Raw genomic sequence first — 25566 nt, 5'->3', positions numbered from 1 at the left:
TCAACTTCCCACCTTGAACGTGGTTTCATGCTAAGTCTGTCCATGATGCGCTGCCGACTGAAACCCATGGAAGAGCTGGGTTTTCAGAGACCAATTTCCCAACTTGCCCTTCTAACTGCGCATGTGCGCTTGCTGGAGGTTGATCTATTTATTCTTTAAGCACTTACCGTCATTGTTTCCGCTAAATCCACGGCCAGTAGTGTGTGCTCTCCACTGGGGGCTTTTGTGGTGTAATGGTAGTGCCAGGAGACCACCGCTCAAGTCCCACCTGCTCCGACGGTATATCATAGCACATCTGAACAGATTGATTGGAAATGGCTTTACTGTGCCTCAGTCAAATAAAAATAGTCAAAAACTCAATTGTCCTTTCACAGAACTGGTATTGTTTTCAAAACGCACCAACAACAGCTAAATGGGGTGATGTAAGGATGGAGGTCTGTACTTTTGACTTCTTTTGCAGTTTACTTCTCCACTCATGACTGGATTACATAAAAGACTCGAGAGACGCACCAGCCACGGAAATTCTGCCTACAACTCTTATTTATGGTCGGGCCCAAAAACAGTCGTGAAAGGTTATAATATCTTATACCATCTTAGACGATGATGTTAATGGTCAATCTTTCCCATCGTTTCACTAGTTGAGTTAGAAACATGAACAGCAGGTATAAAATTTAACTGTTGACAACAAACTTGTGTAGAGCAAAAACACTAGTTGCAGCGAGCGGTCTGTTTCTGTGGAAAACAAATGCTTCTCTGTGAATCATAATAAAATGTATTATTGTTACAACAGGGCTCGTTAATTGTAGCCTGGGTGGGCAGATGTTTCCATTCCAGACTGAATTTTCGGAGCCAATGTACATTGCAATTTACTTGATGACCGTTTGTTTAATTGAATGACTTCCTTGTCATTCCAATAGGCGTCGCTTTATCTCCCTCCAAGGTTGTAAAATGTGATCGCACTTGGCTGGACTTTAGCTCGGAACGCCAGTGCAGTGCGGAAAAAAAAGACTTTGCTGAAAATGTTCGCATCCAAAATATGTCATTGCACACATATTTTAAAAATTGGGATGCAATTTGTGTCCGCATCATCCCTATCTGAAATTCTAGACTATGTCTGGGAACTGTTAAAATGTTTACCCGGTCTCTTAAGTAACCCTCTTAAATCCCTGTTAAAATATAAATTTCATGCCACAGGCACTAGAGATTCACCAGTAGCGTGTTTGCTCGCGAGTTTAGACGGTTCACAGTTAAAACTAAATTAGGACATCCCAATGTTTTCTATTAGAAGAAATTGTTCCAAACGTTCAGATTTTGGAACTCAGACATCAGCTACTCGTGGTTCGCCCTAAAATCTCAATCAACAATCGATTAAGTCCTCGCGGCAACTAAAAAAAAACTACTAACACATCCTCATTCAAGTGTTTTTATCCGCTGGGTGTTTTTTTTTCAGATGCTAAGCCCACCTCACATATGCGCCCCGCTCTCTGCAGACTGCCCGTCTACACACTTGTAGTAAATATGAAAGATTCTAATCATATGACACATCACGTCCCAAGCTGAGCTGGGAATAAAGCCGGTAGATTTGGGATCATTGGCTCCAGACAACGGCTTCATCAGCCGGAAAGAAGTTTGCTGCCTTCCTCCAGCTTCTCAATCCCCTCTTTGTTTGCGAAACACGGCCAGCTCGAGTCACCCTGGCCATATGGTTCATTTGAGGGTCTGTCGTCCAAAAAATGCTGCAAACAAGATTCATTACAGTTGAATAAAATACAGATATTTGTGTCGCACGATTTCAACAAAGACAAAGGCAGCGACGAAGCGCTGCATAAAACCGCAGTGTCTTACTTCAAGCCGCATTAGTCAATGTGAGCTACTTTCATATTTTTAAACTGCCAGCACATCATTATTCATAAAACAAATACCCGGGCACTATAACTCAGGAACAGCATCCTTTTGTGGAAATCACCTTCCCGAGTAGAACACTGAGTGATAGTTTTCAGGAAGCTCAGGTTTTAAGGCTTAGTTGTGCAAAACGCTGACAGTTTGGTGGCTGTTTTCGACAGCTGACTGCCAAGCTATCATGCTCATACGCTCATCAAAAGGCTTTCAGTAAATCATTAAATTCTACTGAGGTGGCCAAGCTAGAAGGCTTTCACGAATTAAAAAAAAATAGAAAAGAAAAGGGAAGAAAAACACAAGCCCTTGAAGTAGAAGATGCCCAAGAAAAACTCTTCAATGACATCAAACGAACGAGTTTCCATAGCTGTTAAAGCACGAGAGCTGTGTCTATGGACAAAGATAAAGGGGGGCACTCGCACTGCCCACTGCTCTATACCAACACAATTGGGTCACAGAAATAAGGAATTAATTACCATCCAAGAGTAAGGGTCCCATTCAACCCTGGCTGAGTTTTATTAAACGCCAATATAAATAACAAAACAACTCTTGTGGCTGCAGTATTTCTACACGGCAAAGGAAGGATTACGTTCAGGATTAACATCTTAAAGTCTATGAGACTTTCTGACTCAAGACTCTCTGCTAGTAATCGTATTTGTTTCCCGGCTCAGCGATTAGTGGCTCCGTCATTCACTTTCACATCACTTGGTGCAGGGAATCTCAGCTTTTAAAAAACTGTCACGATTAAAATCGAACCCTTTCTCGTTCTCAAATGTGTATGAACAGAATATCAACAACAAACGGCAAAAGAAGTTTCTGCGCCAGGTTTTTTTTGTTCCAGTTTCTAGGCGTGACTGGAGGAAGATCAAACATGATTCATTTCTTTGACGCCTTGTGTTTCTTCAGCTCGGAGTAATTCAATTCTTATTAAGCATCTTTCAAGAAGGCATGATATGACTCCAACACCTGTCATGCAAAACTGAAGAGTACAAATGCAGACAAACTCCAGGAGAGCTAGATGACTGCAAATGCGCGAAATGTTAGTAGAATAATTAATATCGGCTCAAAGAAGAAACTTCTGAAAAAGTTCACTTTGAATGGAACGAACCCATTAAGCATGTTTCTCCAGCCGCAAACACTCGAGATGTGTAAGTGACTGATCAGAATGAGTGATTTTATGTACAGATATGACAGCATTAAAGTTTGCAAGTGATGTGTCCATTAAGAGTCAAACCGGATAAAGAGATACACTTCTTGATTACATTATTCCAGGATTAGTTTCTCCACGAGCTTGTTCCATCCCCCACCGACACCGCCACCCCCCCCAGCCCCATAAATCTCCATGGTACTCCTACATCGTAAAAAGCATAATGTCACTAAACTCGAGAAGACAAACACCTCTGTAGCAGGCTTTACGATAAATCGCGGGTAACAAAGGAAAGAAGTGGCAGCACATTTTGAAGTTAAAAGACATGAAGGAATGCTTTCCTCTGAATGGACTCACCCCAACTTCCTGCAGCAAAGTGCCCCGGATGAATCCAGCTACCCTGATCATATTCTAAAAAAACTTTTTTCAAAACGGCCGAAAGACAGCCGACATTCTGGAGTAATATGGTACAAAATACTTGACTTTAACGACACAGTCCCACTTTTTGTTGGCCACGCATTGTGCGGTTTTACCCCAGAAACGAATCACTACTTTTCAGCCCGAGTTCATAGAGTGTGCCCCTTTCACTCTGGGGATAACTCTTTGGCTCTGTGTTTGCAGTTTGGTCTCATCTTTTCACCTATACCAGACCTATTAATGCACGGTCACAACTGGCGGGGTCCGGGCGTAAAATCTCGTCTCTTCCCTGATCCCACGTTTCATAGCAACATCTTCCTCCACAGTTTTAGGGCTTTTCATGTCACCTTAGGGTTCAAGCTACTTACAGAACAAAGAATTTCTGTAGCTCTTAGTTTCTTCAGAGGACACTGAATTTTTTGATAAGCTCAGACATTGTTTTTTTTAACCATTGAGCTTTCTATTTAATGTTCGTCTGTATGTTGTCTGCTGTAATAATTGGACATTAAAAGCTCAAGAGGAACGATTTGTCCCTTTTATGATAGTTTATACAGTGGGCGTCCATTGCACTCCCTAATCTTCTGTTGTCGTGCGCTCTTCCTTCTGAGTTATCGTTGAACCGGGACGAATTTGAGTTTATCTGAATGCCGGGATTGTCAAAAAACACAAATCGTCGTCTCTTTTCCCAACGTTTATTAAAATTAGGAAGTATTTCAATTTAAAATGTAGTCACAAATAACTCAAGTAACTCCCTTAACGTGTCAGTAATTGCTACAAGTGAACTAATTTCATATGATAATTCAAAAAACAAGGTCAGCATTACCTCTTTAAGAAGGTGTAAATTCCATTTAATTTTAAAACATGCTTCCTGATGTTGTTCTCCGTGCTAGTTTTCACAACTTAAATATACAGAGGTTTGGTCGAGAGTATGATTAATTTTCTGCTCCATTAATTATTAGGCAGGATTCTGTGCAATGAGACCGCGTGGATGAAACCTTCTCTAACGTTCCAATTGATTTCCGTTCTCAATTGAAAATTAGAAATCCAGAGCAAAGAATGCTTGGGCTGGTAGTGGGGTTTTGAAGTTTATTTTGATGAATGGACTTGTGTATCATTAAGATAAGAAGAGCAATTATGTTGAAGCTGATCTAAACATGATGTTCAAAATTCACGCATTACGCCACCTAGAACCATGTACTCAAAATTCCCTTCGAAAACTATTAGTCATTTTCAGATAGAAGCGTTGCTGACGACAAGGCATTTCTTGCCTATTCTGAACTCTCCTAAGCAGTTTTGCAGTTCATATGTTGAAAGTGCTCTTACAATGGAGTTACCAGATTACGACCCAGGAGATGAAGGAATTGATAAATGGCCAAAATCGTATGATGTTTAACTTAGAAGGACACTTGGAAGTGATGGTCTTCCATTGGAACTGCTGATGTAGTTCTTCCAGGTGGCAGAGATAGCATGTTCGGGAGATTACACTGTTGGTCTTTGATTCTTTCATGTTCGTGCAAATCTGTGGATACTTTCTGCTCAAAAGATATTTTATTTAATAATGTAAAATATTTTCAATAATATAAAATATGTCTGGTGAAAATGTAGAAAATGCATTTGTTTATGAAATATTTAAGAGTGGTATGGCTTCCAAGCTGCAAGATCATTTGCACTTTGGTTAAAAATTGTCAACTGTATCCTCCAAATTCATATTAAATCTAGCAATCCAAACATTTCAATTATTTTGTATGTAAGACACTGGTGATTGAAGTAAATGTCAACTGGTAATCAACTGTCCAGCAACAAATTAATATTTCAGATCTAATAAGTTTTTAGATCACATTTGTGCTTACCATTCTTTTGTACTTGAATTTAAAATGTATATGCATTTACATATGTTATAATCAGGGGAGGCGATGGCCTAGTGGTATTATCACTGGATCATTAATCCAGAGACCTAGATAACGTTCTGGGGACATGGGTTCAAATCCTGCCAAGGCAGATGATGGAATTTGAATTCAATAAATATCTGGAATTACGAATCTAATGATGACCGTGAATCCACTGTCAATTGTCAGGAAAAAAACCCACCTGGTTCACTAGTGCCCTTTGGGGAAAGAAACTGCCATCCTTACTTGGTCTGGCCTCCATGCGACTCCAGACTCACAACAATGTGGTTGACTCTTAACAGCCCTCTGGGCAATTGGGGATGGGCAATAAATGCTGCCTATTCAGCGATGCCCTCATCCCGTGAATGAATAAAGGAAAAAAAATTGTTAATAACAGCTACAGAACTATATAGGGAAATGGCAAACCTGGTTATGTTCTTCATTAGGGCACAGAATGTAGGATCCTCTATTGACATAGAAGTTAGTGTGGAAACAATTGGTCATTATCAGCTTACACTGGTGTTTATTCCCCATCTATATAGTGGCCTCAATCCATGTGTGTGCTTTATTCACATATCACTTTTAATCTTCTCTCCACAACCACCTAAGTAATCTATTCTTAGATGTTGACACTGTTTCTGCTTTGATTATTACCTAACATTCTGCAACCTTACAACTCCTCTGTGCACTAAAATATCTTATCTCAATTAACCGCAAATCAATCATTGGCAAAATTCTGTTTCAATATCATTCTGTATACAGTTTCACTTCAACCTGTGTTAGAAATGCTATTGCACACCTCTGGAGCAAGTGTGACTTAAACTCAGGCTGCCTGGCTCAGAGGTACAGATGGTTCCACTGTGCCATAAGAGCTTTCTATGTACTTCGTAATATGAAACACTCTTCTCAAACCATTCCAATTATCCTCTGTTCTAATGAAAGCAATACAAATTTTAAACTTTTTTCTTTGTATTTTATTGTATCGGGCAGCACACTACTGAACTTTGGTCGTACCCTCCCCACTTCTTCAATTTACTTCCTACACATGCAGTTCAAAATTGTACAATGAACTTGTGATTTTTTCAATATAAATTTTATATAGCTTCATTACTGAACCTGCTCTGCTATAATGTATGCTTCTGCCCATAAGACTCACAGTCCATTTGCATTTTCTTGGCCTTTATTCATTCAAGGTGTTGCTTTTTAATAATATATGCCAAGTCCCCAGATCTTAACGCTCTTCCACATTAATTAAATTCTCCATTTCAATACATTGTAAAGAACCAAAGCCTTGCATTTATATGCTGTTTTGCACCATCGTGTATCTCAAAGCGCTTTGCAGCTAATTAGGTAATTTTCAAGGGTGGCCACTGTTATAATGTAGAAAATGCAACAACAAATTTGTACACAGCAAGATCCCACAATCAGCAACACGATAATGACCACTTTATTTTGTGATATTGATTAAGAGATAAAAATTTCTGGGGAACCAAGAATAACTTTTGTGCTGCTCTTTGAAATTGTGCCGTGAAATCTTTCACATTAACCTGGTGGAGCCTTGGTTTAACATCACATCATAAACACAATAAACATAAACAAAATAATTTCTTATTTTTTATTCATTCAGTAGATATGGGCTTCGCACACTGGGCCAGCATTTACTGTCATGGAGAAAGTGGTGATGAGCTGCCTTCTTGAACTACAGCAGTCCATTTGGTTTAGGTATCTCCACAGCGCTGTTCAGTGTGGTGCTCTGGGATTTTTCTTTTATCCAGAAACAGAGAAGGACTGACGATATATTTTCAAGTCAGGATGTTGGGTGATTTGGAGAGAAACTTGCAGATGATGGTATTCTCATGTGTGTGCTGTTCTTAATGGTAGTAGTTGTGGGTTTGGAACATGCAGTCCAAGAAAGGTGGGTGAACTTTTGCCTTTTATGTATGGTACACACTGCTGCTACTCAGTATCAGTGGTGGAGGGTGTGAATGTTTGTAGATATGGTGCCAGGCAACTGAGCTGCTTTTTCCTAGATGATATCAAGCTTCTTGATTTTTGTTGGAGCTCCACGAATTCAGGCAAATGGGGAGTGTTCCATCACACTCCTGTCTTGTACCTTGTACATAGTGGACAGGCTTTGGGGAGTCAGAAGGTGAGTTTCTTGCTTAGTATTCCTAGCCTCCTGCTCTTGCAGCCATTGTACTTACACGGCCAGTCCAACTAAGTTTCTGGTTGATATAACCCCCAGAATATTGATAATGAGCATTCAGTGATGGAAAACCCATTGAATTCTGAGGGACAATGATTAGATTCTCTCTTATGGAGGTGTCATAGTTCGGTATTTACGTCATGCAGTTGTTACTTGTCAGCCCAAGCCTAAACATTATCCAGGTTGTGCTGCATTTGAACATGGAGTGTTTTAGTACCTGAAGTGCTGTACATGGTGCTAAAAGTTGCACAATCATGAGCCAACATCCCCACTTCTGACCTTATGCAGGAGGGAAGATCTTTGCTGAAGCAACTGAAGATGGATGGGCTGAGGACATTACCCTGAAGAACACCTGCAGTGATGCCCTGGAGTTGAGGTGACTGGCTGACAACAATCATAAGCATTTTTCTTCGTACTTGACATGACTCTAACCAAAAGAGAGTTTTCCACCTAATTCCCACTGACTTTAGATTTGCTAAGGCTGCTTGATATAACGTTCAGTCAAATGGAGCCATGATGTCCAGGGCAGTCATTGTCACTTCACCCCTAGAGTTCACCTCATTTGTCCATGGGTTTGACTGAAAGCTGTAATGTAGCCAGGAGCTGAGTGGACCTGACAGAACATAACTGAGTGTCAGTGAGAAAGTTATTGGTAAACAAGTGCTGTTTGAAAACTTTATTGACTGCCTATTCCATCATTTTATTAATGACTGAAACTAAACTGATGGAGCAGTAATTGTTTAGGTTACAGTTGTCTTGTTTTTTTGTGTGTATGTGCAGGATATACCCGCTCATTGCTGGAATGTAGGTATGCTACAAACAACTTGGCTAGGGGTGCAGCCACAGACATACCACATGTCTCGGTCAAACACATCTGCAGCAAGTGTCACCAGCTGCACAAGCTTTAGCTCCAGTTTTGGAACTTGAGCAGCAGCTGGAAACTGTTGTGTATCCATGAGGGAGAGGAACAACATGTGGTGACACATGCTGGCTAGCGGGAGTGGGTAACTATCAGGCAACAGTTCTGAGGAAGGGTCACCGGACCCGAAATGTTAACTCTGTTATTTCCTTCACCGATGCCACCAGACCAGCTGGGCGTTTCCAGCAACTTTATGTTTGTTCGTGATTTACAGCATCCGCAGTTCTTTTGGTTTTTATTAAATATCACGCAACCCAAGAGAACCAGGCTGGTTGTGCAGGAGCCCCTGAGGCTAAAGAGAAAAGTAGTGCGGATTCTGGAGATCCAAAACAAAATCAGAAATTGCTGGAGAAACTCAGTGGTCTGGCAGCATTTGTGGGAAGAAAGCAGAGTTAATGTTTCGAGTCCGGCGACTCTTCATCAGATCTGAACTGCTTGCTAATCAATATTCCGTTGTGGAAACTGGTGTGGGATAAGGTTCCTCATAGAACTGCAGCCAGTTCCATTGGATGAAAGAGAAAGGTGGTACTACAAGCAGAGTTTAGGGGATTCATCAGGACTTAAGTGTTATTAATCTCTGGATTACTCCTGGTATCATGCAGTAGTGTGTCTAAGTAAAGATAAAATTACAATAGTCCCAGAGACCATTGGTGGTTTAATCTGAGAGTTGACATGCCTCATGTAAGGGAAGAAGTGGAGAAGATGGGACCGTTATGGTAACACATGCTGTTGACATTATTCTGCATTGCAAACTAGCCACCCAGGCAACTGAACTAACCAACCCCCAGTCGTGGGCATTGGAACAGAATGTGTGGCTGGAGAGATGGTGTAGGAGGGAGGGCTTTAGATTCCTGGGGCATTGGGACCATTTTTGGGGTGAACTGTACACATTTGGATGAGTTACATCTGAACTGGATCTTCTCAGTGATCAATATCCTCTCAGGGAGGTTTGCTAATACTGTTGGGATGGACTTAAATTAGATTGGCAGGAGAGTGGGATGCTGACTAGTGTTTCAGATAGGAGTGCAGCTGAGATGGAATTAAAAGTTAAAATACAAGTAAGTCTGTAAGGCAGAGGAAACATAGCCTAGATAAGAAGGTTAAATGGAATCCGTTTTCATGCAAGGACCTGAAAAATAAGACAGTCAAGCTAATGGCATGGGTGGGCAAATGGGAGTATGATATCATAGCTATGACTGAAATTTAGCTGAAAGAATGGAAGGATTGGCAGTTCAACATTCCTGTTATAGGATATTCAGATGAGATAGAGAAGGGGTAGAAGAAGAGGGGTGGAGTTGAAACTTTGATCAAGGAATCAATTGTCACAGTGAGAAAGGAAAGTGTCTTGGAAGGATCATAAAATGAATATGTGTAGAAAGTAAAATACAAAGGAGGCAAACATACTGTTGGATGAGTACTATTGAGCCCCAAACAGTCAGGGAGAGATAAACAATCAAATATGCAATCAAGCTTCAGAGAAGTGTAAGGCAGCAATAGAAGGTGATTTTAACTGGACAAATATTAACTGGAACAGTTCTAGTGTGCAACATAGGAGGGAACAAAATTCTTAAATTGCATCAAGGATAACATATTTAGCCAGTAAGTAAAAAGCCCAACCAGGGATGGGCAGTTATGAACCAAATATTTGGAAGTGAGCCCAGGCAGTTGGAAGGTGCATCAGTCAGGGGGCATTTTGGAGATAGTGACCATAACTAATTTCATTTTATAGAAAAGGGTCAGAATGGGCCAGGAATAAAAGCTCTAAACTGTGGAAAATCTAATTTACCAGGATAAGTGACAACTTGGCCCAAATGGACAGGGGCAGTTGCTTACAGATAATACGGTATCAAAGTATTAGGAGGCATTCAAAGGGGGAAATCGTGTGAATACACAACAAATATATTCTCACAAAGACAAAAGGAGGAACAAGATCCTAACTGCTTGGTAATTTATTACAAATAAATAGATTCTAACCACAGGTAAACAGCTATCAATTGTTGACATACATATCTACTTGTTAAAACTCTAACCTTGCTATTCGCACATACGGAGAAAGAGGTCTTGTAGGTAGATATTGAAAGGATATTTCCTCTTGTGGGAAAATCTAGACCTAAATGACATAGTTTAAAAACAACATATTGTCAATTTAAGACAGAGATGAGGAAACATTGCATTCTCTCAGAGTTCTGAGTTTTGGAACTCCCTTCAGTAAAAGCAGTGGATGCAGAATCTTTGAATATTTTTAATGCAGTGGTAGATGAATCATTGATTACCAAAAGGATGAGAGATCATTGGAGTTATACAGGAATGTAGAGTTGAGGCTAAAATCAGAATAGATCTTATTGAATGGTGCAGCAGATTCAAATGGCTGAGTGGCCAACTATTACTTCTTGTTCATAGAACTGGAGAATCCTGGGCGTAAATGGACATAAGATTAGGATTAAAAAAACAGAGAAGTGCATGGGAGATACCAAAGGCTCAATGTGACAGAGTTCCTAGAGCAGTATGAACAATGTAGGGAAAAACTTAAAAAAGAAATTAGGAAAATAAATAGAAACCTTATGTCGAATAAAGGAAGACAGAAGGTTTTTTTTTAAATTGTTACAACTCACTAGGGTGACACACTGGAAATCAAACCTTGCTTTCCTGAACACATCAAAAAAGTTAATTTTTTAATCAAAATGTGCAGAGTCCCAAATTTACCTGCCTGATAGATGTAGAGTAATAGAAAGAATGGACCAAATTTCTGTACTTAACAAGAATTGATAACTATTACAAATATATAGATTCTAACCACAGGTAAACAGCTGTCAACGGTTGACATACAGCTCTGCTTGGTAAAACTCTAACCTTGCTACACACATGCAGGGAGAAAAAATTAATGATGTGGATTAGGGGTTGGAAAGAAACAAATAACTGGCTGAGCAGTTCAATGTCACCAATCCTCAGGATTCAATAGAGTCTTCCTTTGTTTCCCAAGCCCTTCAGTTCTTTGATCTTTCCCTTTAGATTAGCTCATTTTTTCACAGGAGGCACAGAGTGATTGGTTCAAAAATTATAAAGTTTCTAACTTATCAGTTAAAACCAACAGCTTACAGCAACTGAGGAGAGAAAATAGACTTCAGACTGTAGGAATTTTACTGGAGAGAAAGACACATCATCTGCACTTTCAGCAGTCCCAAGGTTTCGACCAATATCCTTCATGCCCACAAGCTGTTCAGCTACTTAGGAACAAATTAGAAAGTTTTTATCAAGCCGATGACCTTTGGCATCCACAATTGGTCATAATTCCAAAAAACAATCAGCTACATTTTGCCAGCCAAATGTCACTTTCCTTGTATACCCTGGTGCTGTACCATCTCATTCCATTTCTCTCCACTGCTTGCAAAGGAGTAGTGTAAATACTAATTACAATAGACTTCAGTTACTTTTTAAAAGTACAGTAATTCCTTCCTGATTGCACTTGCAGAGATGCAGAGGAGATTTATCAAGTTGTTGCCTGGACTGGAGGGTTTGAGTTACGAGAAAAGGTTGGATAACCTGCTCCAAGGTTGTTTTCCTTGGAGCAGAAAAGGTTGAGTGGTAGGAGCAAATTACTGCAGATGCTGGAATCTGTACTGAAAATAATAAGTGCTGGAGATCACACTGGGTCAGGCAGCATCCATGGAGAGAAAGCAAGCTAACGTTTTGAGTCTAGATGATCCTTCATCAAAGCTGAAGGTCGAGTGGTGTTTAAGGTTATGAAGGCATAGAAAGGATGCATAGGAAAATACTTTTTCCATTAGTAGGAGGGTCAAAAACTAAGGGGCATAGATTTAAAGTAAGGGGTAGAAACCTAAGAGCTCTGTTGTTCCCAGAGTCATCATAAAAATTAAAGATTTTATAAAAGTACACACAATTCCCCAATCTTTTAGACCCAAGTTGACAGGAAGCTTGGACCAGGTTTCTGTGCTTAGCAAGAATTACTACTTGCTACAATCTTAGAATCCCAACAGTGTGGAAACAGGCCCTTTAGCCCAACAAGTCCACACTGACCCTTGGAACATTCCACCCAGACCTATCCCCCTATAACCAACCTAATCTACACATCCCTGAACACTACAGGCAATTTAGCATGACCAATCCATCTAGCCTACACATCTTTGGGAGGAAACTGGAGGACCTGGAGGAAACCCATGCAGACATGGGGAGAATGTGCAAACTCCACACAGACAGTTGCCCAAGGCTGGGATCGAACCCGGGTCCCTGGCACTTTGAGGCAGCAGTGCTAACCACTGAGCCACCATGCTGCCCCCTACAAATAAATAGATTATAACTACACATTAACAATTATGAATCATCAACATATAAGTCTCCTAGTTCAAACTCTATCCCTCTTATAAATTTCCCTCTCTACACAAACACACAGACAGACACAAAGAAAACATGGGTGTTATAGCTGGATTGAAATTCTGGGAAGGCAGTTCAGTAGTCTCTGCCTGCAGGATTTGCTGAGATGATCCTTTTGCATAATAGAATGCCATTTCTTGATTTTTCTTCTCCAAATAACTTGTTTGTAGGTGGCACAGGATGACTGGTTTACATGTATAATGGTCTTTTACTTATCAGTTAAAAGTCATAGCTTACAGCATATGGAAAGGGGACACAAGTCGATTATCTTCAGGCTTGAGATGCTTTTTACTGCAGACCAAAAACAGCTTCTTTCCTCTCAGAGGTCCGATGGTTTCTCCCAAACATTGATACCAGCTAGCTGTTTAGTTGTCTGTGAAACCATTGTGTGGTTGTTGGCAGGCAGAAGACTTTAGCATTGCCAAATGGTCACTAGTCCACAGACCAATCAGTTACTTGTTGCTGGCCAAAGCTCCACAACAGCATTTACAATAAATGGTAAGGATGAAAGATTATAGGGGATAAGTAGGAATGTAGAATTAAGGTTAAAATCAAATCAGAACTTATTGAACGATAGAGCAAGCTGAAAGGGCCGAATGGCCTACGCATATTTCCTGTTAGTATATTCATACTACGTTATTTCATTTTTTAAAAGAGTTGCAATCCTTCAACAAGCCTTGGTTTTTAAAACAGTTCTTTCCCCATTTCAGTCCCAGGGAACTGGAAATGGAATTAGTGTATTCGGATCTTTGTTGACCAGCATGGTCACGATAGGCCGAATGACCTCTTCTGTGGTGTAAACGTCTGTGAGGCAAACCGTGGTATCTGCAGGGAAACTTGCTGTTTCGCTCTTATATCCCAACGGGGCGAACCTGATTCCTGTTATATTCGCAGTTAACTGCAATGTTTGGCACCAACGCTCCAGTTGCAGTAAATCTGCAACCCTTCATCCCCTCAAAACAGGCGAATTAATAATTAATACAATCTTTTTAAATCAACTGACGGATTGTTCGTAAAATTGTATTCAAATTCCGTTTTGTAAAATAAAATTGTTCAAAACCACAAAGGAGAAAATTAGATTGTGTTGATTATGTACTGTCTGAAAAGACCATCCCTCTCCCCAAATCTGGTCCTATTATTTTGTATTTCTTTTACAAAGGACCTGCTCCTCCTGCATGTAATTCTAGGCAAATATTCTTGCACTTGTTCCATAAAATAATGGAAATATGGACGGCTCACAGTAGCTTTCATTCAGAGAAATTGTCGCAAAATGTTTCAGGAAGTGTATCTTTTTATGCTCAAAATGTGTCAGAACGAAGCAAACTAAGAAGCAAGTGTGGTAAATTTAAGAAGCGCTTACGTTGGGAGTTGAAGAGTTGGATCTTGGCGGGTTGATGATATACACTTCTCCTTCGTTTCATGGGGTGGCGAGTCGCTGGCAAGACCTGCATTTGTTTCCTATCTCAAATGCCCTTCAGTGTTTGTTGAAGTGCCAGAATTCATATTGAGATGTCATTTTGCAGCAATCAATAATTTTGGCTGTTTTGTGTCGTTCTCAGTTCGGTCGGTTTGCACCGAATAGTCAGAACTACACTATATCACACCTTTTTCCAATGACCTTTAATTATTATGTATTCAGTGGCTGGGAGGTATTTTAATTGAAAGATTCTCTCGTTGAAAAGTAATTCTTCCTCTCTTGCAGTTCTGAAGAAGTCGTATCAAACTCGAAACATTATTCTGTTTCTTCTTCCATAAGTGTGGTCAGACCTACTGAGTTTCTCCAGCATTTCCTGCTTGTATTTCAGATCTCCAGCGTCTGCAGCGCTTTGTTTTTTTTATTTTTCTTGCTTGTTGATCGTGTTGAGTTTTTTTTTCTGTCTCGGTGTTTTGGTGCTTGATGTTGAGTGCTTTTACTATCCCATACCATATCAGTAGGCTCACACTGTAATAACCCAGCTGCTCTTCCAGTGTACAGTATCTGTCTTCAGACCAGAACTCCAGAACTCTTTTTTTCACTCACTCGCTCAAAATCATACTCACTGGCTGCTTGCAGCTCTGCTTCATCGAAAGTTATTTTTCTTTCGATCATTTACTCACTCGCATTATTTGTCCTTAGGATCTCTCCAATTATCTTTAGCACGAAAGTACCTTTCGACTGTTTCACATATTCTTGAAGATTTTTTTTGTATCTCTCGCTTAAACTATGTATCTCAAACTTACTTCTTAGCTGCCAAACTCTGGACTTTTTATTATCAATTTCTCCGGATGAGCCATTTTTCTCGATCTGTACTATTGTATCCCTATACTTTTTCTTCACCTCTTCTTGTGCCAACATTGCGTTAACGCGTGAGTATACTTTTTTTTTAAACTCTGGAATCAATTGAAAATAACATGTTTTCATTACTACATTGGAAGTGGGTGGTTTCATGCTTTGCATCATGAAGGCTGTAGCTTAACTCTGGCCAATTTGAGTTTGACGCAAACCAGGAAGCGTTCCTGTGTCTCTAAATGATTTTTACCGGAGATGTCCCGCCCCCTAGAAAGGGCAGCACACTAGCAAACTGACTCCCAATCCAATTATTAAATCGCTGCTTAGTTGTCGTCTATTCAGATCACGACCTTCTTCAGCATTCACAGTAAAACACGGGCCAGCTGCATCATGTCAAAGTTCCTGTTCTGAGTTGGTCCATTAAGCCGACAACTGCTTTCAGAATGCGAAGCCTTCGACGTAAAAGAGGAATAATACTCTCCGGCCTATTTGAACACCGAGAACTCAAATACATAACCAGCGTTAGATCCCTATAAATAAAGCAACTTTACATTAATTTCTCGATTCTTCCTCCATTTACTTCTTTTCGTTTGTCTCCACCTTTACAACACCAAACTGTGTATGTTTGCATCTCTGGCTCTGGTCTGTTTCTATTTGTCGCCGTCTTTTTCAGTCCTTTTTACTATTTCTATTTATCTTACATTTATCGCTTTTTAGATTTCCCTGTCTAGATCCTTCTTCACCTTCACATTGCTAGCTCATGTGTTACCTTTACCTCTATTTCGTCCCCTGTTTCCTTCAATTACGTTTTCTTACTTTCAAAGATTCAATCCAGTTATATCTCTCCGCTAACTTTTTCATTATTTATCCACGTGCTTATTAGTAACATTGGACAATGAGTCCGGAAGTTCAAGTTCCTTTCAAAGACTTGAGCACATTATCTAGACTGATATTCCAATCCATTGTGAGAGTACTGCACTGCTGGCAGTACTATATTTTGGATGAGATCATAAACGAAAACACCCTCTGCCCTATCAGCTGGACACAAAAATTCCAACCATAACATTCGAAGAAAAGCAGGCCAATATTATCCCAATATTATCAACCGTCAACTAAAAACAGATGGCCTGGTGATCGTTATTTCAATGGATTTGCTGAGCACAAATTGGCTGCTGTGTTTCCTAAATTGTAACAGCGACTCCGCTTCGATAATACTTCAGCTAATTTTAATGTCCATAGTTGGACGTCCAGAGGTTGTGAGGTATTTTGTATTTTTTTTTCGCTTTCAGTCTTTCTATCCTCTGTATCTATATTAGCCCTGTTACACCGTGGCCTTACATCTACGTTGAATATATATGTATATCTCCCTCTGTATCAGTCTATATTTTATCATGTGCTATTTCTATTAATATTTCTATTCTCTGTTAGCATCCATGCATTCTTCGACGTTTTAAAATCACTTTCTCTTATCAATCTTCGCATTGTCTAACAATTTCGCTGCCGCTGCTGTTATATTATTTCTTTATATTTTCTATTCTAATTACAGCTCTTTGAGACTTTATCTTGATATTACTTTTGCATCTCTTTATATCCGTGTTTTCATTAGTTCTTAACTATCTCACGCCATGTTCATATCATTCTTTTTTCGAACTAAATTCATTTTAGCGCATGTTTAAGTTTTCCCTGCTCTTCATTTAATCTCCGTCTAGAATTCCAAATGTGTCTCTATCTGTAGCACCTCTATTTTTCTATCATTTCTCTGGATGAGCATTTGTTTTCTCTACTGTAACGATATTCTTTTTTTCTGAATATCACCTTCTCCGTGCAGAATTTGCCTCTCAACCAACTTCTTTCCCTCCACGACTCTTCTCACTTTTTGTTAATGGCTTTCTCTATATTCTCTCTCCCACTTCTTGCATTTCTCTGCTCATCGGCTTCTTCTAAAGCCTGCCCCAGTTCTATCTCAGTGAATCCAGTTCTGCGTGGCTGCATTTGTTCCCAACTCTCCCTGGCTGGCGCTCGGCTGCTGGTTTTAAGTTCATTCTCACTCCATGTGTACAACACAGCCTTTGCTGAAACTTCACGGTCCCTCTCTGCCTGCACACACTGCACTCGTCGCTCTGCTCCCCTCCCCTCCCCATCGCTCTAATGACTCTTCTCTCTCTATCTCTGCTGAATGGAGGCCGGCTCCCGTGCGCGTGGCTGTCGACGGCCGGCTCGCTCTGATTGGCTGTGGGGACCTCGCGCATTAATGAGCGGCACGTTCCGGCCGCCGCCGGGTTCGAAGCTCGAGCCCAGAGACAATGGAGGGGACTCAGAAAAGGGGAGGGAGCGAATCCTCCGGAGGATGAGAATGGGGGCTCGCGCGGCGAGTGGCAACACCTCCCCCCCCTTACCACGACATTAGCGGGCCCGCTGCCGCCCCTCCCCCTCCCCAGGCCGCGCTGATTGTCTCCCGAGCCTATATAAAGCGCGGGGAGACAGGCGTGTGCCAAACACACCGCCGCTTAACCACGAGCTCGCTCGAGGAGAGCTGATAGCCGCACCAGGTCGCGTGCCAGTCAGCTGGTGCACAACATCATACTTCTTGCAACTTCATCTCTATATTATAAAAGAAAACGCCCTTAGGCAAGTCCAATAAAGAGAGAGAGACAGATAGGATAAGTGTTTCCGCCGGAGCGTTTGAGAAAAGGGAAACAATTACTTGGCAAAGCATTTGAGCCAGAGAATCAGCACTTTTGATCCATTATTTTGAAAGTAAGTTCCGCTGGCATTATTTGCAATTTGTCCGCCTTATTACTTACGGAGTAGACTTGCACCCACCAACCTCCTCTCTAATTCTCTTGTGTTTTTCTCTGTTGTTTTATTTTTGCACAGGATGGCTCCCCAGTCCGATCGGTGTCCTTACAAAGAGCAGGGCAGCGGCAAGTACTTCCAGTGCCCTGCTGCAGCCTCCATACTCAGCCCGGGCGACCTGTCCATCCCTTCGGAGGGGGAGATGGATGAGGAGAGCCTCCTGGAGCCGTCGGTCGCCAGAAGTGAGTACAAGCGGCGTCCCAGGGGCCGGGGCAAACCCAGGAGCCCGAAGGTGGTGCAGAAGATCAAGAAAAGCCGGCGCATCAAGGCCAACAACCGGGAGAGGAACAGGATGCACAACCTGAACGGCGCCCTGGACGCCCTGCGGGAGGTGCTGCCCGCCTTCCCGGAGGATGCCAAACTGACCAAAATCGAAACTCTCCGCTTTGCTCACAATTACATCTGGGCACTGACCGAGGCTCTGCGACTGGCCGATCCTCTCGGTGGCCCCGGAGACTCCTGCTACGAGGGAGCTGAGCAGCAGTATCTAGACTCTGGGCTGAGCAGCCCCAGCCCCGGCGCTTCAGGCAGCTCCTGGACCAGCTTCAGCTCGCCTTCCTCTTCCTCCTACACCTGCACTTTATCCCCGGGCAGTCCTGCACCATCGGAAGACGCGTACTTCGGGCAGCCCGAGAGCATCTATGCACCTCCTAAACAGCAGTCTGACTTTTTGCAAAACTCTTCCCCTTTCCATGAATTTATTTGAACCCTCACTACAGCTCAATATTGCGTCTCTTTTGTATACGATTATAAATTCTCTTTATACTGAAACGAGTGTACCTACTATCTGGGGGAAAAAAAGTTGGACCTATTCTGTTTACATTTCTTACTAGATATATAGGATTGAGATTTGTAATGTATTTTTCAAGCAAATGTATTTTTCGGACGGATTCTGTTAATGTTCAATGTTGTAAACTTGGCATCTGTCTGTCTTCCCAGAGAGAAGCTCTGTTGAAGGCTGTGGGAATTTGAACTGTCAAACCAAACTTTGCTCAGTGCACTTTGTCCATTTTCCCAGGTTCTCCACAATGCCTTTTGTTCTCTGATTTCTTCTCCCTCCCTCCCCCTTTGGTCCCCTTTTATCACTTCAAGAATAAGGCCGATTTTACCAGCTGTCTAATATGATTTACGGAAAAAGATGTTGTGGTACGGAACGAGGTTAGAAGTCATTGCATAATTTGTAGACTTTTTAAATGAATGAAAACGAGCGTGTAAATTTAGGTTGAGTGCTTTATCAAAGACAGAGAGAGTGAGAGAGAAGGAAAACACAAGGAGGAAGGCCTCATGCATTATTTATCTCGACCTCCGGGGATGAAGAATTGCCTTTTTTTTCCACGACCGAAAAAAAATCAGCCGAATAAAACGAACTGACACGGAGCATTAACGCGATCATCTACACATGTGTTCACTTTTATTTATTATAAAAGGAAGATTTCATGCACAAAATGTATATTTTGTATATTTCAGAAGTTTATTGTTGCTATGTATTCGCGTGCAAATCAAATGGAAAGCGTTTTCAATTCGTCTTTTCAATAATAAAAAAAAGTTTAACTTTCATATAAATAAGCTGGCAAGTGCGTGGCTCATTGATCAGTGTGAAAAAGAGCAGCTGTACATTCAGGTAACACAAACTAGTTGCTATTAGGTTATAAAACGTCAGAACATGCATTTCATTTAGCGAACCTATTCATTAAAATATGAGACGTGGAAAACGGCAGCGTGACAATGACAACAAAACAGAATACAACATAAAACTACCGCCTCTTGTCATCTGTTCTTTTGTTAACAGATCACTCCAAAGTGGGGGGATATGTTGGACTAAAATTAAAGCCACCGTTCCTAAATGCTTTAAAAATCACGTGAAAGAAATTCATGTGGATTCATCTTCAAAGAAATCGAGAGCAACTGTGAAAAAAGTTCGTTTAATGCATGAACAGCGCGCAGACTGTCTCTCGCACAATTCAAATTTCACTTCGAGAGCACGATACAAACTTTTTGCAAATTACTTGGTGAAAATCTTTTTGAATATGTACGGCGTCTGTAAAATCGAATCGCACATATTCACACTTTAAAAACTTTGATTCGACACAAGGAGACTAGCAGTCTCCACGCATAAACCAGAGCAAAGCGCACCAGTAGAAAAACAATACAAGTTTTAAAGAAAAGGGGATTGTTGGCACGGTCTGTCTTTGAAAGAAAAAAAAGACAATATAGAAGCCATTTGTATGCCAGTATTTTTCTTCGAAGCACGCATGAGTTGCAATTTGCAGCGTGCAGTTGAATATGGATCATATGCAACTCCAGCTCTTCCTTGTTAATTGTCACGTTCTGTTTGGATGTAAACCCTTCTCTCTTTGGCTCTGATCTATAGGGCTGGTCACTAGATTATGGATGATCGCCCTGCGTTTGCACGTGTCTGCAGATTCCCAAGAGGGAAACGTCTCATTATTATCTGGTATCAATCTTCCTCTGCAGAGTGGATGAACGCGACAGCAACAGATCACGAGAGTTCAGCGTATTATGTTCGCCAAAACCTCGGGAGTTCAAAGCAAGTCGCATCTGCATCTGCGGAAAGCCGTTTAAACTGTTCGGAGAATTAGAATGGGCCATTATTGAATTCGAATTAAGGAGGGAGACGACAGTGAAATTCAGCTGAAATATAAAAGACATAACGAGAATATCGAACAGATGGCATTACCACATTACAAGCTTGATTTTAATGTCAAGTTATAAAATTGTCCTTAAATCGAATGACGGATTAACTAGAACGATAGAATCAAGATTTAACAGTAAACCATCATGTGGTTTTCTAATATCCAAGCACCGTTTGATTGCAATAAACGTTAGAGGCGAAATGTTTAATCCTGTAGCGCAGGGACTTCATGAGGCTGAAGTAAAAGTTACGAAATTATTAAAATAAGCGCCAAAGATTTTAAGATTTCAGACTTACTTTACCAGGTTTAAGTTAACTCCTTTCTAACAATAAAAGCTCTTATCTAATTCTCTGTTTGTCCAGGTACCAGGCCAAGAACAAAAAGTGGCGACAATTACTCAGTAGTCGGGCAACATCACTCACTCAAAAATCTTTACTGAATGCATAGTCTTCACCTTAGATTTAGTAGATCTAATAACGACGCTTCTCCGTAATGAGGTAATTATACTAGGATGCTAAATGAATGCCAATGTAAATAAACACTGCCAGCCCCTACATGTAATAACCTAATGTGCATATTCATTATCTTTAACATCTTCACTTTTACTTGTTACAAACAATCGATTAATCATCACATTGAGAATGCCAACATATTCCTATTTAATTGCATCCACCTTATTTCCGATAAAGAATTGACATGAACAGTCCCTGGACAGATTCTACGACAGTAAGGAATGTTTATCAACAACCTTGGAGAAATATATAACTTTTACAAGCTGGTAATTCATCCTAAAATGAACTTCTTCCTGCAAAATCCACATCTATCGCCAGCGGACTTGAAGTTTTTCATGCATACGTACAGAAATAGTGGCACCCAAGCAAATACACGCGACCGTTATACGTGCCAACAGAACAAAAACAATAAAGTGTGTATTTTGGAGTAGGAGCAGTTTGCAGTCTTATTATTTCAGAGTAGGTCCAAAGGTCTCCCAGCCCATTTTCTTGAAAACGATTTCAGTCACGGAGCGTGAAAGAAAGTGGGTAAAAACTGAGTAATAAGGTAAAAAGTGTGAAAAGAAGAATTAGCAAAATTAGGTTACGGAAATAAAACGTAAAGTATCCAGCCTTGGGCTAGATAGGCTGATGCATTGTTTCGCAGCTTGGCAGGAGGTTTATTATGAGCCAAATAATTCCCCAAAAGGTTTTGCATAATCACTCCTTTGATGTGACTTGAGTGTCAAAAATCAGCCATTACCCCGGAGTGTAAAAAAGTACCAAAGCTTTTACAAAATTGACAGTGTGTGGCAAACGTCATAAATAGATTTAACCCACGGCTTTCCAAAGTCCCTTTAATGATTAAACATAAAGAAAGACAAAAGATAGCCCTCTTAGTCTCGGCCTGATTGATCCGATTGTCCGTATTCTGATACTTTGAGGAGCACGTGTGGTTATCTGAGTAAGATATTCACAGGATAAATTAGGAACCGTCAAATCTCCCAATCAATACACAATGCGACCATTTTACTTCATCATGTGTAGAGGACTATATCATGTATCCTCTTGTTTATCAGAGTCCACTCTTTGTTCAAGTACGTCCTGAAATAATTACGGATTTTTGTTTTCGGTGTAGATCACATTTTTCCTTCCTAGGCAAGGGCTTTTTTCATATTTAGCCAATAAATATAGTGGGCAAACAGAAGGGGGCGAGATCGATGCTTTGAAAATGCGAAGAATATGCCGATACAATAAGTATTGTTCTATCGATAATTGTCAGCAAGTATATTTCTACATGAAGTGACCGCTAATTTAAACTGCAACTTATTTAAAGAAAATACTCAGACGTAAAACGGCGATCTTCAATTTCGGCTGTTGTACAAATTTCAAACATGCATGAAAATTCTTCAGTACAATTGGAGATATTGTCACCTGACACTATAGCACACCCTAGAATTAGAATAACTAAATGTAAACAATTGGTAAACAATTCATACACCGTTAGTACAGAAAGATAGCTAAAAGCAGTTTAAAGAATGGAAAAAAGGGACAAGACGGGAGAGTGGAAAATGTTCAGATGAGTTTTGGGAATAGATAGTGAAGGATTCTTTGTGGAGTTCTTTAAAAGGGGAAAGAGAGTTGGAATGGGAGAGACCTTTAAAGAGGGAGATGGGGCTGGGGGAATTGGAAGAACACTAAGGTCAAAATTTGTCTTGGTGTTTCCCTGTTTATACAAGCACGGGAGAGACAAACATTTCAAACACAGAGAGCTGAATCTGATGAAGGGTCTAGGCCCGAAACGTCAGCCTCTCTGCTCCTATGATGCTGCTTGGCCTGCTGTGTTCATCCAGCCCTGCACCTTGTTGTCTCGGATTCTCCAGCATCTGCAGTTCCTACTATCTCTAGAGCTGAATCTTGTGTTGTTTTTGCCTAGGTGTCAATTTCATTGAGTTTCATCGACGAGTTTTCTCCGTGAGGCCTAGCAAGTTTTACGATATCATTGTCCCAAGCTCAATTCAATAACTACCTAACCCCTCTACTACAGTCCCCATCCCACCCCTCACGTCTGATGCTAGTTCAATTATACCACTTGCCACTGCTTGGAAATCCCAAAATAGACCAACATCCCTGGTATCCTTGCTATCTTTAAAGGGCTGCTGCACAAGCACTGTCAGGCTGGAACTGCCTTAAACAGTTTGTGACATTTGCTCCAGACATGACAGATAGTGGAAACTGGTTTCCTGCTTTGTGAACAGACACGCAGTTGTCCTGGTGGACCGGGAAATGCAAAGAGATATCCTCTTCCTACTGAACTGGCAGAGGAGGCCACGTGATCACACCATGCTACTACTGCACTCACCTCTTACCAACTCCCTCACTCACTCTCTCTCCCACCTCAGGCCCCACCCTCCTAACTCTGTATGGTTCCTGTACTGCCTACTCACTTGTTTGGTAGATTGCATACGTTTCCTCAGCACCAGCACCAGCAATTGTGCCACTCACTTTCACCTCAGTCAAACTCCCATCTCCTCATTTCAGCAGAAAGCAGCTCACAGAAAGAGCCAAGGCAGGTAATGGCTGTCCAATATTCAGCCCCGGTGAGGAAAGGATCCTGACCCTGATCACTCTGAATAGCTGACTAAATTTGCACAAGACTCTGGGCTGATATTGGAGGCCGCCCTAGACTTACCACACCTGGACCACTTTAGTGAAGGCCATCTCCCTTGATTTGATTGAGGGTTAATGATAACAATGCTAAGGTTCCTAAACAGCAAGGCAAATCAGAGGCACTGTAGCTCTGGTTGTGGGAAGGGCCAATATGCAAATAGGCAAAATCAGGTATGACAAAGCAAGGCAAGGATGCTGTGAGCTTCCTGGTAGCTCCAAGGTGAGTGAACACTAAGAGAGCAAGTGAGCAGCCCAGAGAAGCGGCATAGACCAACCTTTGAGGTGGGTGTCTGCTCCTGTATGCAATGTGTCTTTGCAGCAGCGTTTCAATTTTAGCTGCTGGTGTCTTCTGAGTGGCTCAGAGAGGTGGCATGAAGGTGCTGAGCAGCTAGCAGGTGTTAGATTCTGCCTCTGTGCAGCTTGGAACATACCCTGAGACATTGTTACTGGGTGTCCAAGATGGTGGTCCAGAGGAGAGTTACCCACTTTGAATTTCATATCAGGAATTCTCAGCATTTCATTTTCTCACAGTGAGTAGTAGGATAGAAAGCTGCATATTAATAAGGCAACAAGGTGTAGAACTGGATGAACACAGCAGGCCAAGCAGCATCAGAGGAGCAGGAAAGCTGACGTTTCGGATCTGGACCCTTCTTCAGAATACACCTTGTTATCTCAGATTCTCCAGCATTGGCAGTTCCCACTACCTCTGATATTAATAAGGCAAGATGTCTAATTAAATGAGGCCAATATATAAACAATAATCCCCCTTAATGGGCATCTCACTGCTGCCTAGTGAGAATTTTGTATCATATCTGGAACTTAATTGAAAAATACTGCTAGTTGCTCCTGACATCTAGAAAGGCCTTGATGGGCTTCTTTTGTGATTCATTCAGATTTCTTGTTATAGTCTACATCGTTCAGGGCCCTGTAAGATTCCACACAGATTGTTTATTAATCCATTGAGTGTGTGGAAGAGAGGAGTTTGACTACTGTCTGAGCTACAGAAAGTAGCAAGTATAGTATTTGCGACATAAAATCTGTAGAATTCAATAGTTGTTATTAAGTTTGAATTATCAAAGAAAGTATTTGAATACCTTATGAATATTGTAGGTATTGTTTATAGCTGAAAGCACTTCTACTAGTAAAGTGGCAGGCAAGGATACTGAAGAGTAACCCAAATAGTGGAAGCTGCATGTGGGAAAACATGACTGGAGGATATTGCTGAGACGGGCTGAGAAAATACTTTGGAGTGAAGATGAGGATATTGGAGTTGCAAATCCTAACAAACTAATTAATTGCTGTACGTAAATGGAAACATATCAGGCAATATTCATGCTTAGGAAGAAATAATTCAAAATTACTAATCTTTCTAAGTAATGGACAGATAAAATTAATTTGAAATTATAATTATTTTATAAAGCAGTTTTCTAACGGCACAAAAATATAGGAATAAATGGAAGCAATTGAGACTGATATTAATATTCAATTACTAATAACATTGCCACCACAGTTACAGAAACTAGCTAATGTTGTCAAAGTGTATGCATAACAGTTAAAATAAATGCATGCCTCTACTCCTCCCTAGCCCACCCCAAATAATTTCCTTCTTTCACAGCTCAGTACCAAAATTCATATTTTAACATTGTAGAGAGTCAATTTGGAACATTTGAGATTATAATTAATTAATTAATAACATGTGCTGTAGCATTGAAGGAAGTATTCTGTTCTGTTATAATACAACCTCTTGATCTAGTCATAGATCGAAT

The 25566-nt window shown here is 40.8% G+C and overlaps 2 protein-coding genes across 2 annotated transcripts in view; one reads left to right on the top strand and one right to left on the bottom strand.

Moving 5' to 3' along the window:
- Nucleotides 1-25566, bottom strand: part of LOC109936240 (protein ZGRF1) — a 446880-nt gene that overhangs the window by 49523 nt on the left and 371791 nt on the right. The gene's annotated exons all lie outside the window — the stretch shown is intronic.
- On the top strand, nucleotides 17696-18786 carry LOC125484090 (neurogenin-1-like). The gene is made up of 2 exons (XM_048601423.1): nucleotides 17696-17886; nucleotides 18007-18786. The coding sequence occupies exon 2, from the start codon at nucleotides 18008-18010 to the stop codon at nucleotides 18689-18691; it is 684 nt and encodes a 227-aa protein (XP_048457380.1). The 5' UTR covers nucleotides 17696-17886; nucleotide 18007; the 3' UTR covers nucleotides 18692-18786.

This window comes from Rhincodon typus, chromosome 1, assembly GCF_021869965.1.
Source record: "Rhincodon typus isolate 14 chromosome 1, sRhiTyp1.1, whole genome shotgun sequence".
NCBI classification, from domain to species: Eukaryota; Metazoa; Chordata; class Chondrichthyes; order Orectolobiformes; family Rhincodontidae; genus Rhincodon; species Rhincodon typus.
This window is presented reverse-complemented; position numbering and strand designations above follow the sequence as displayed.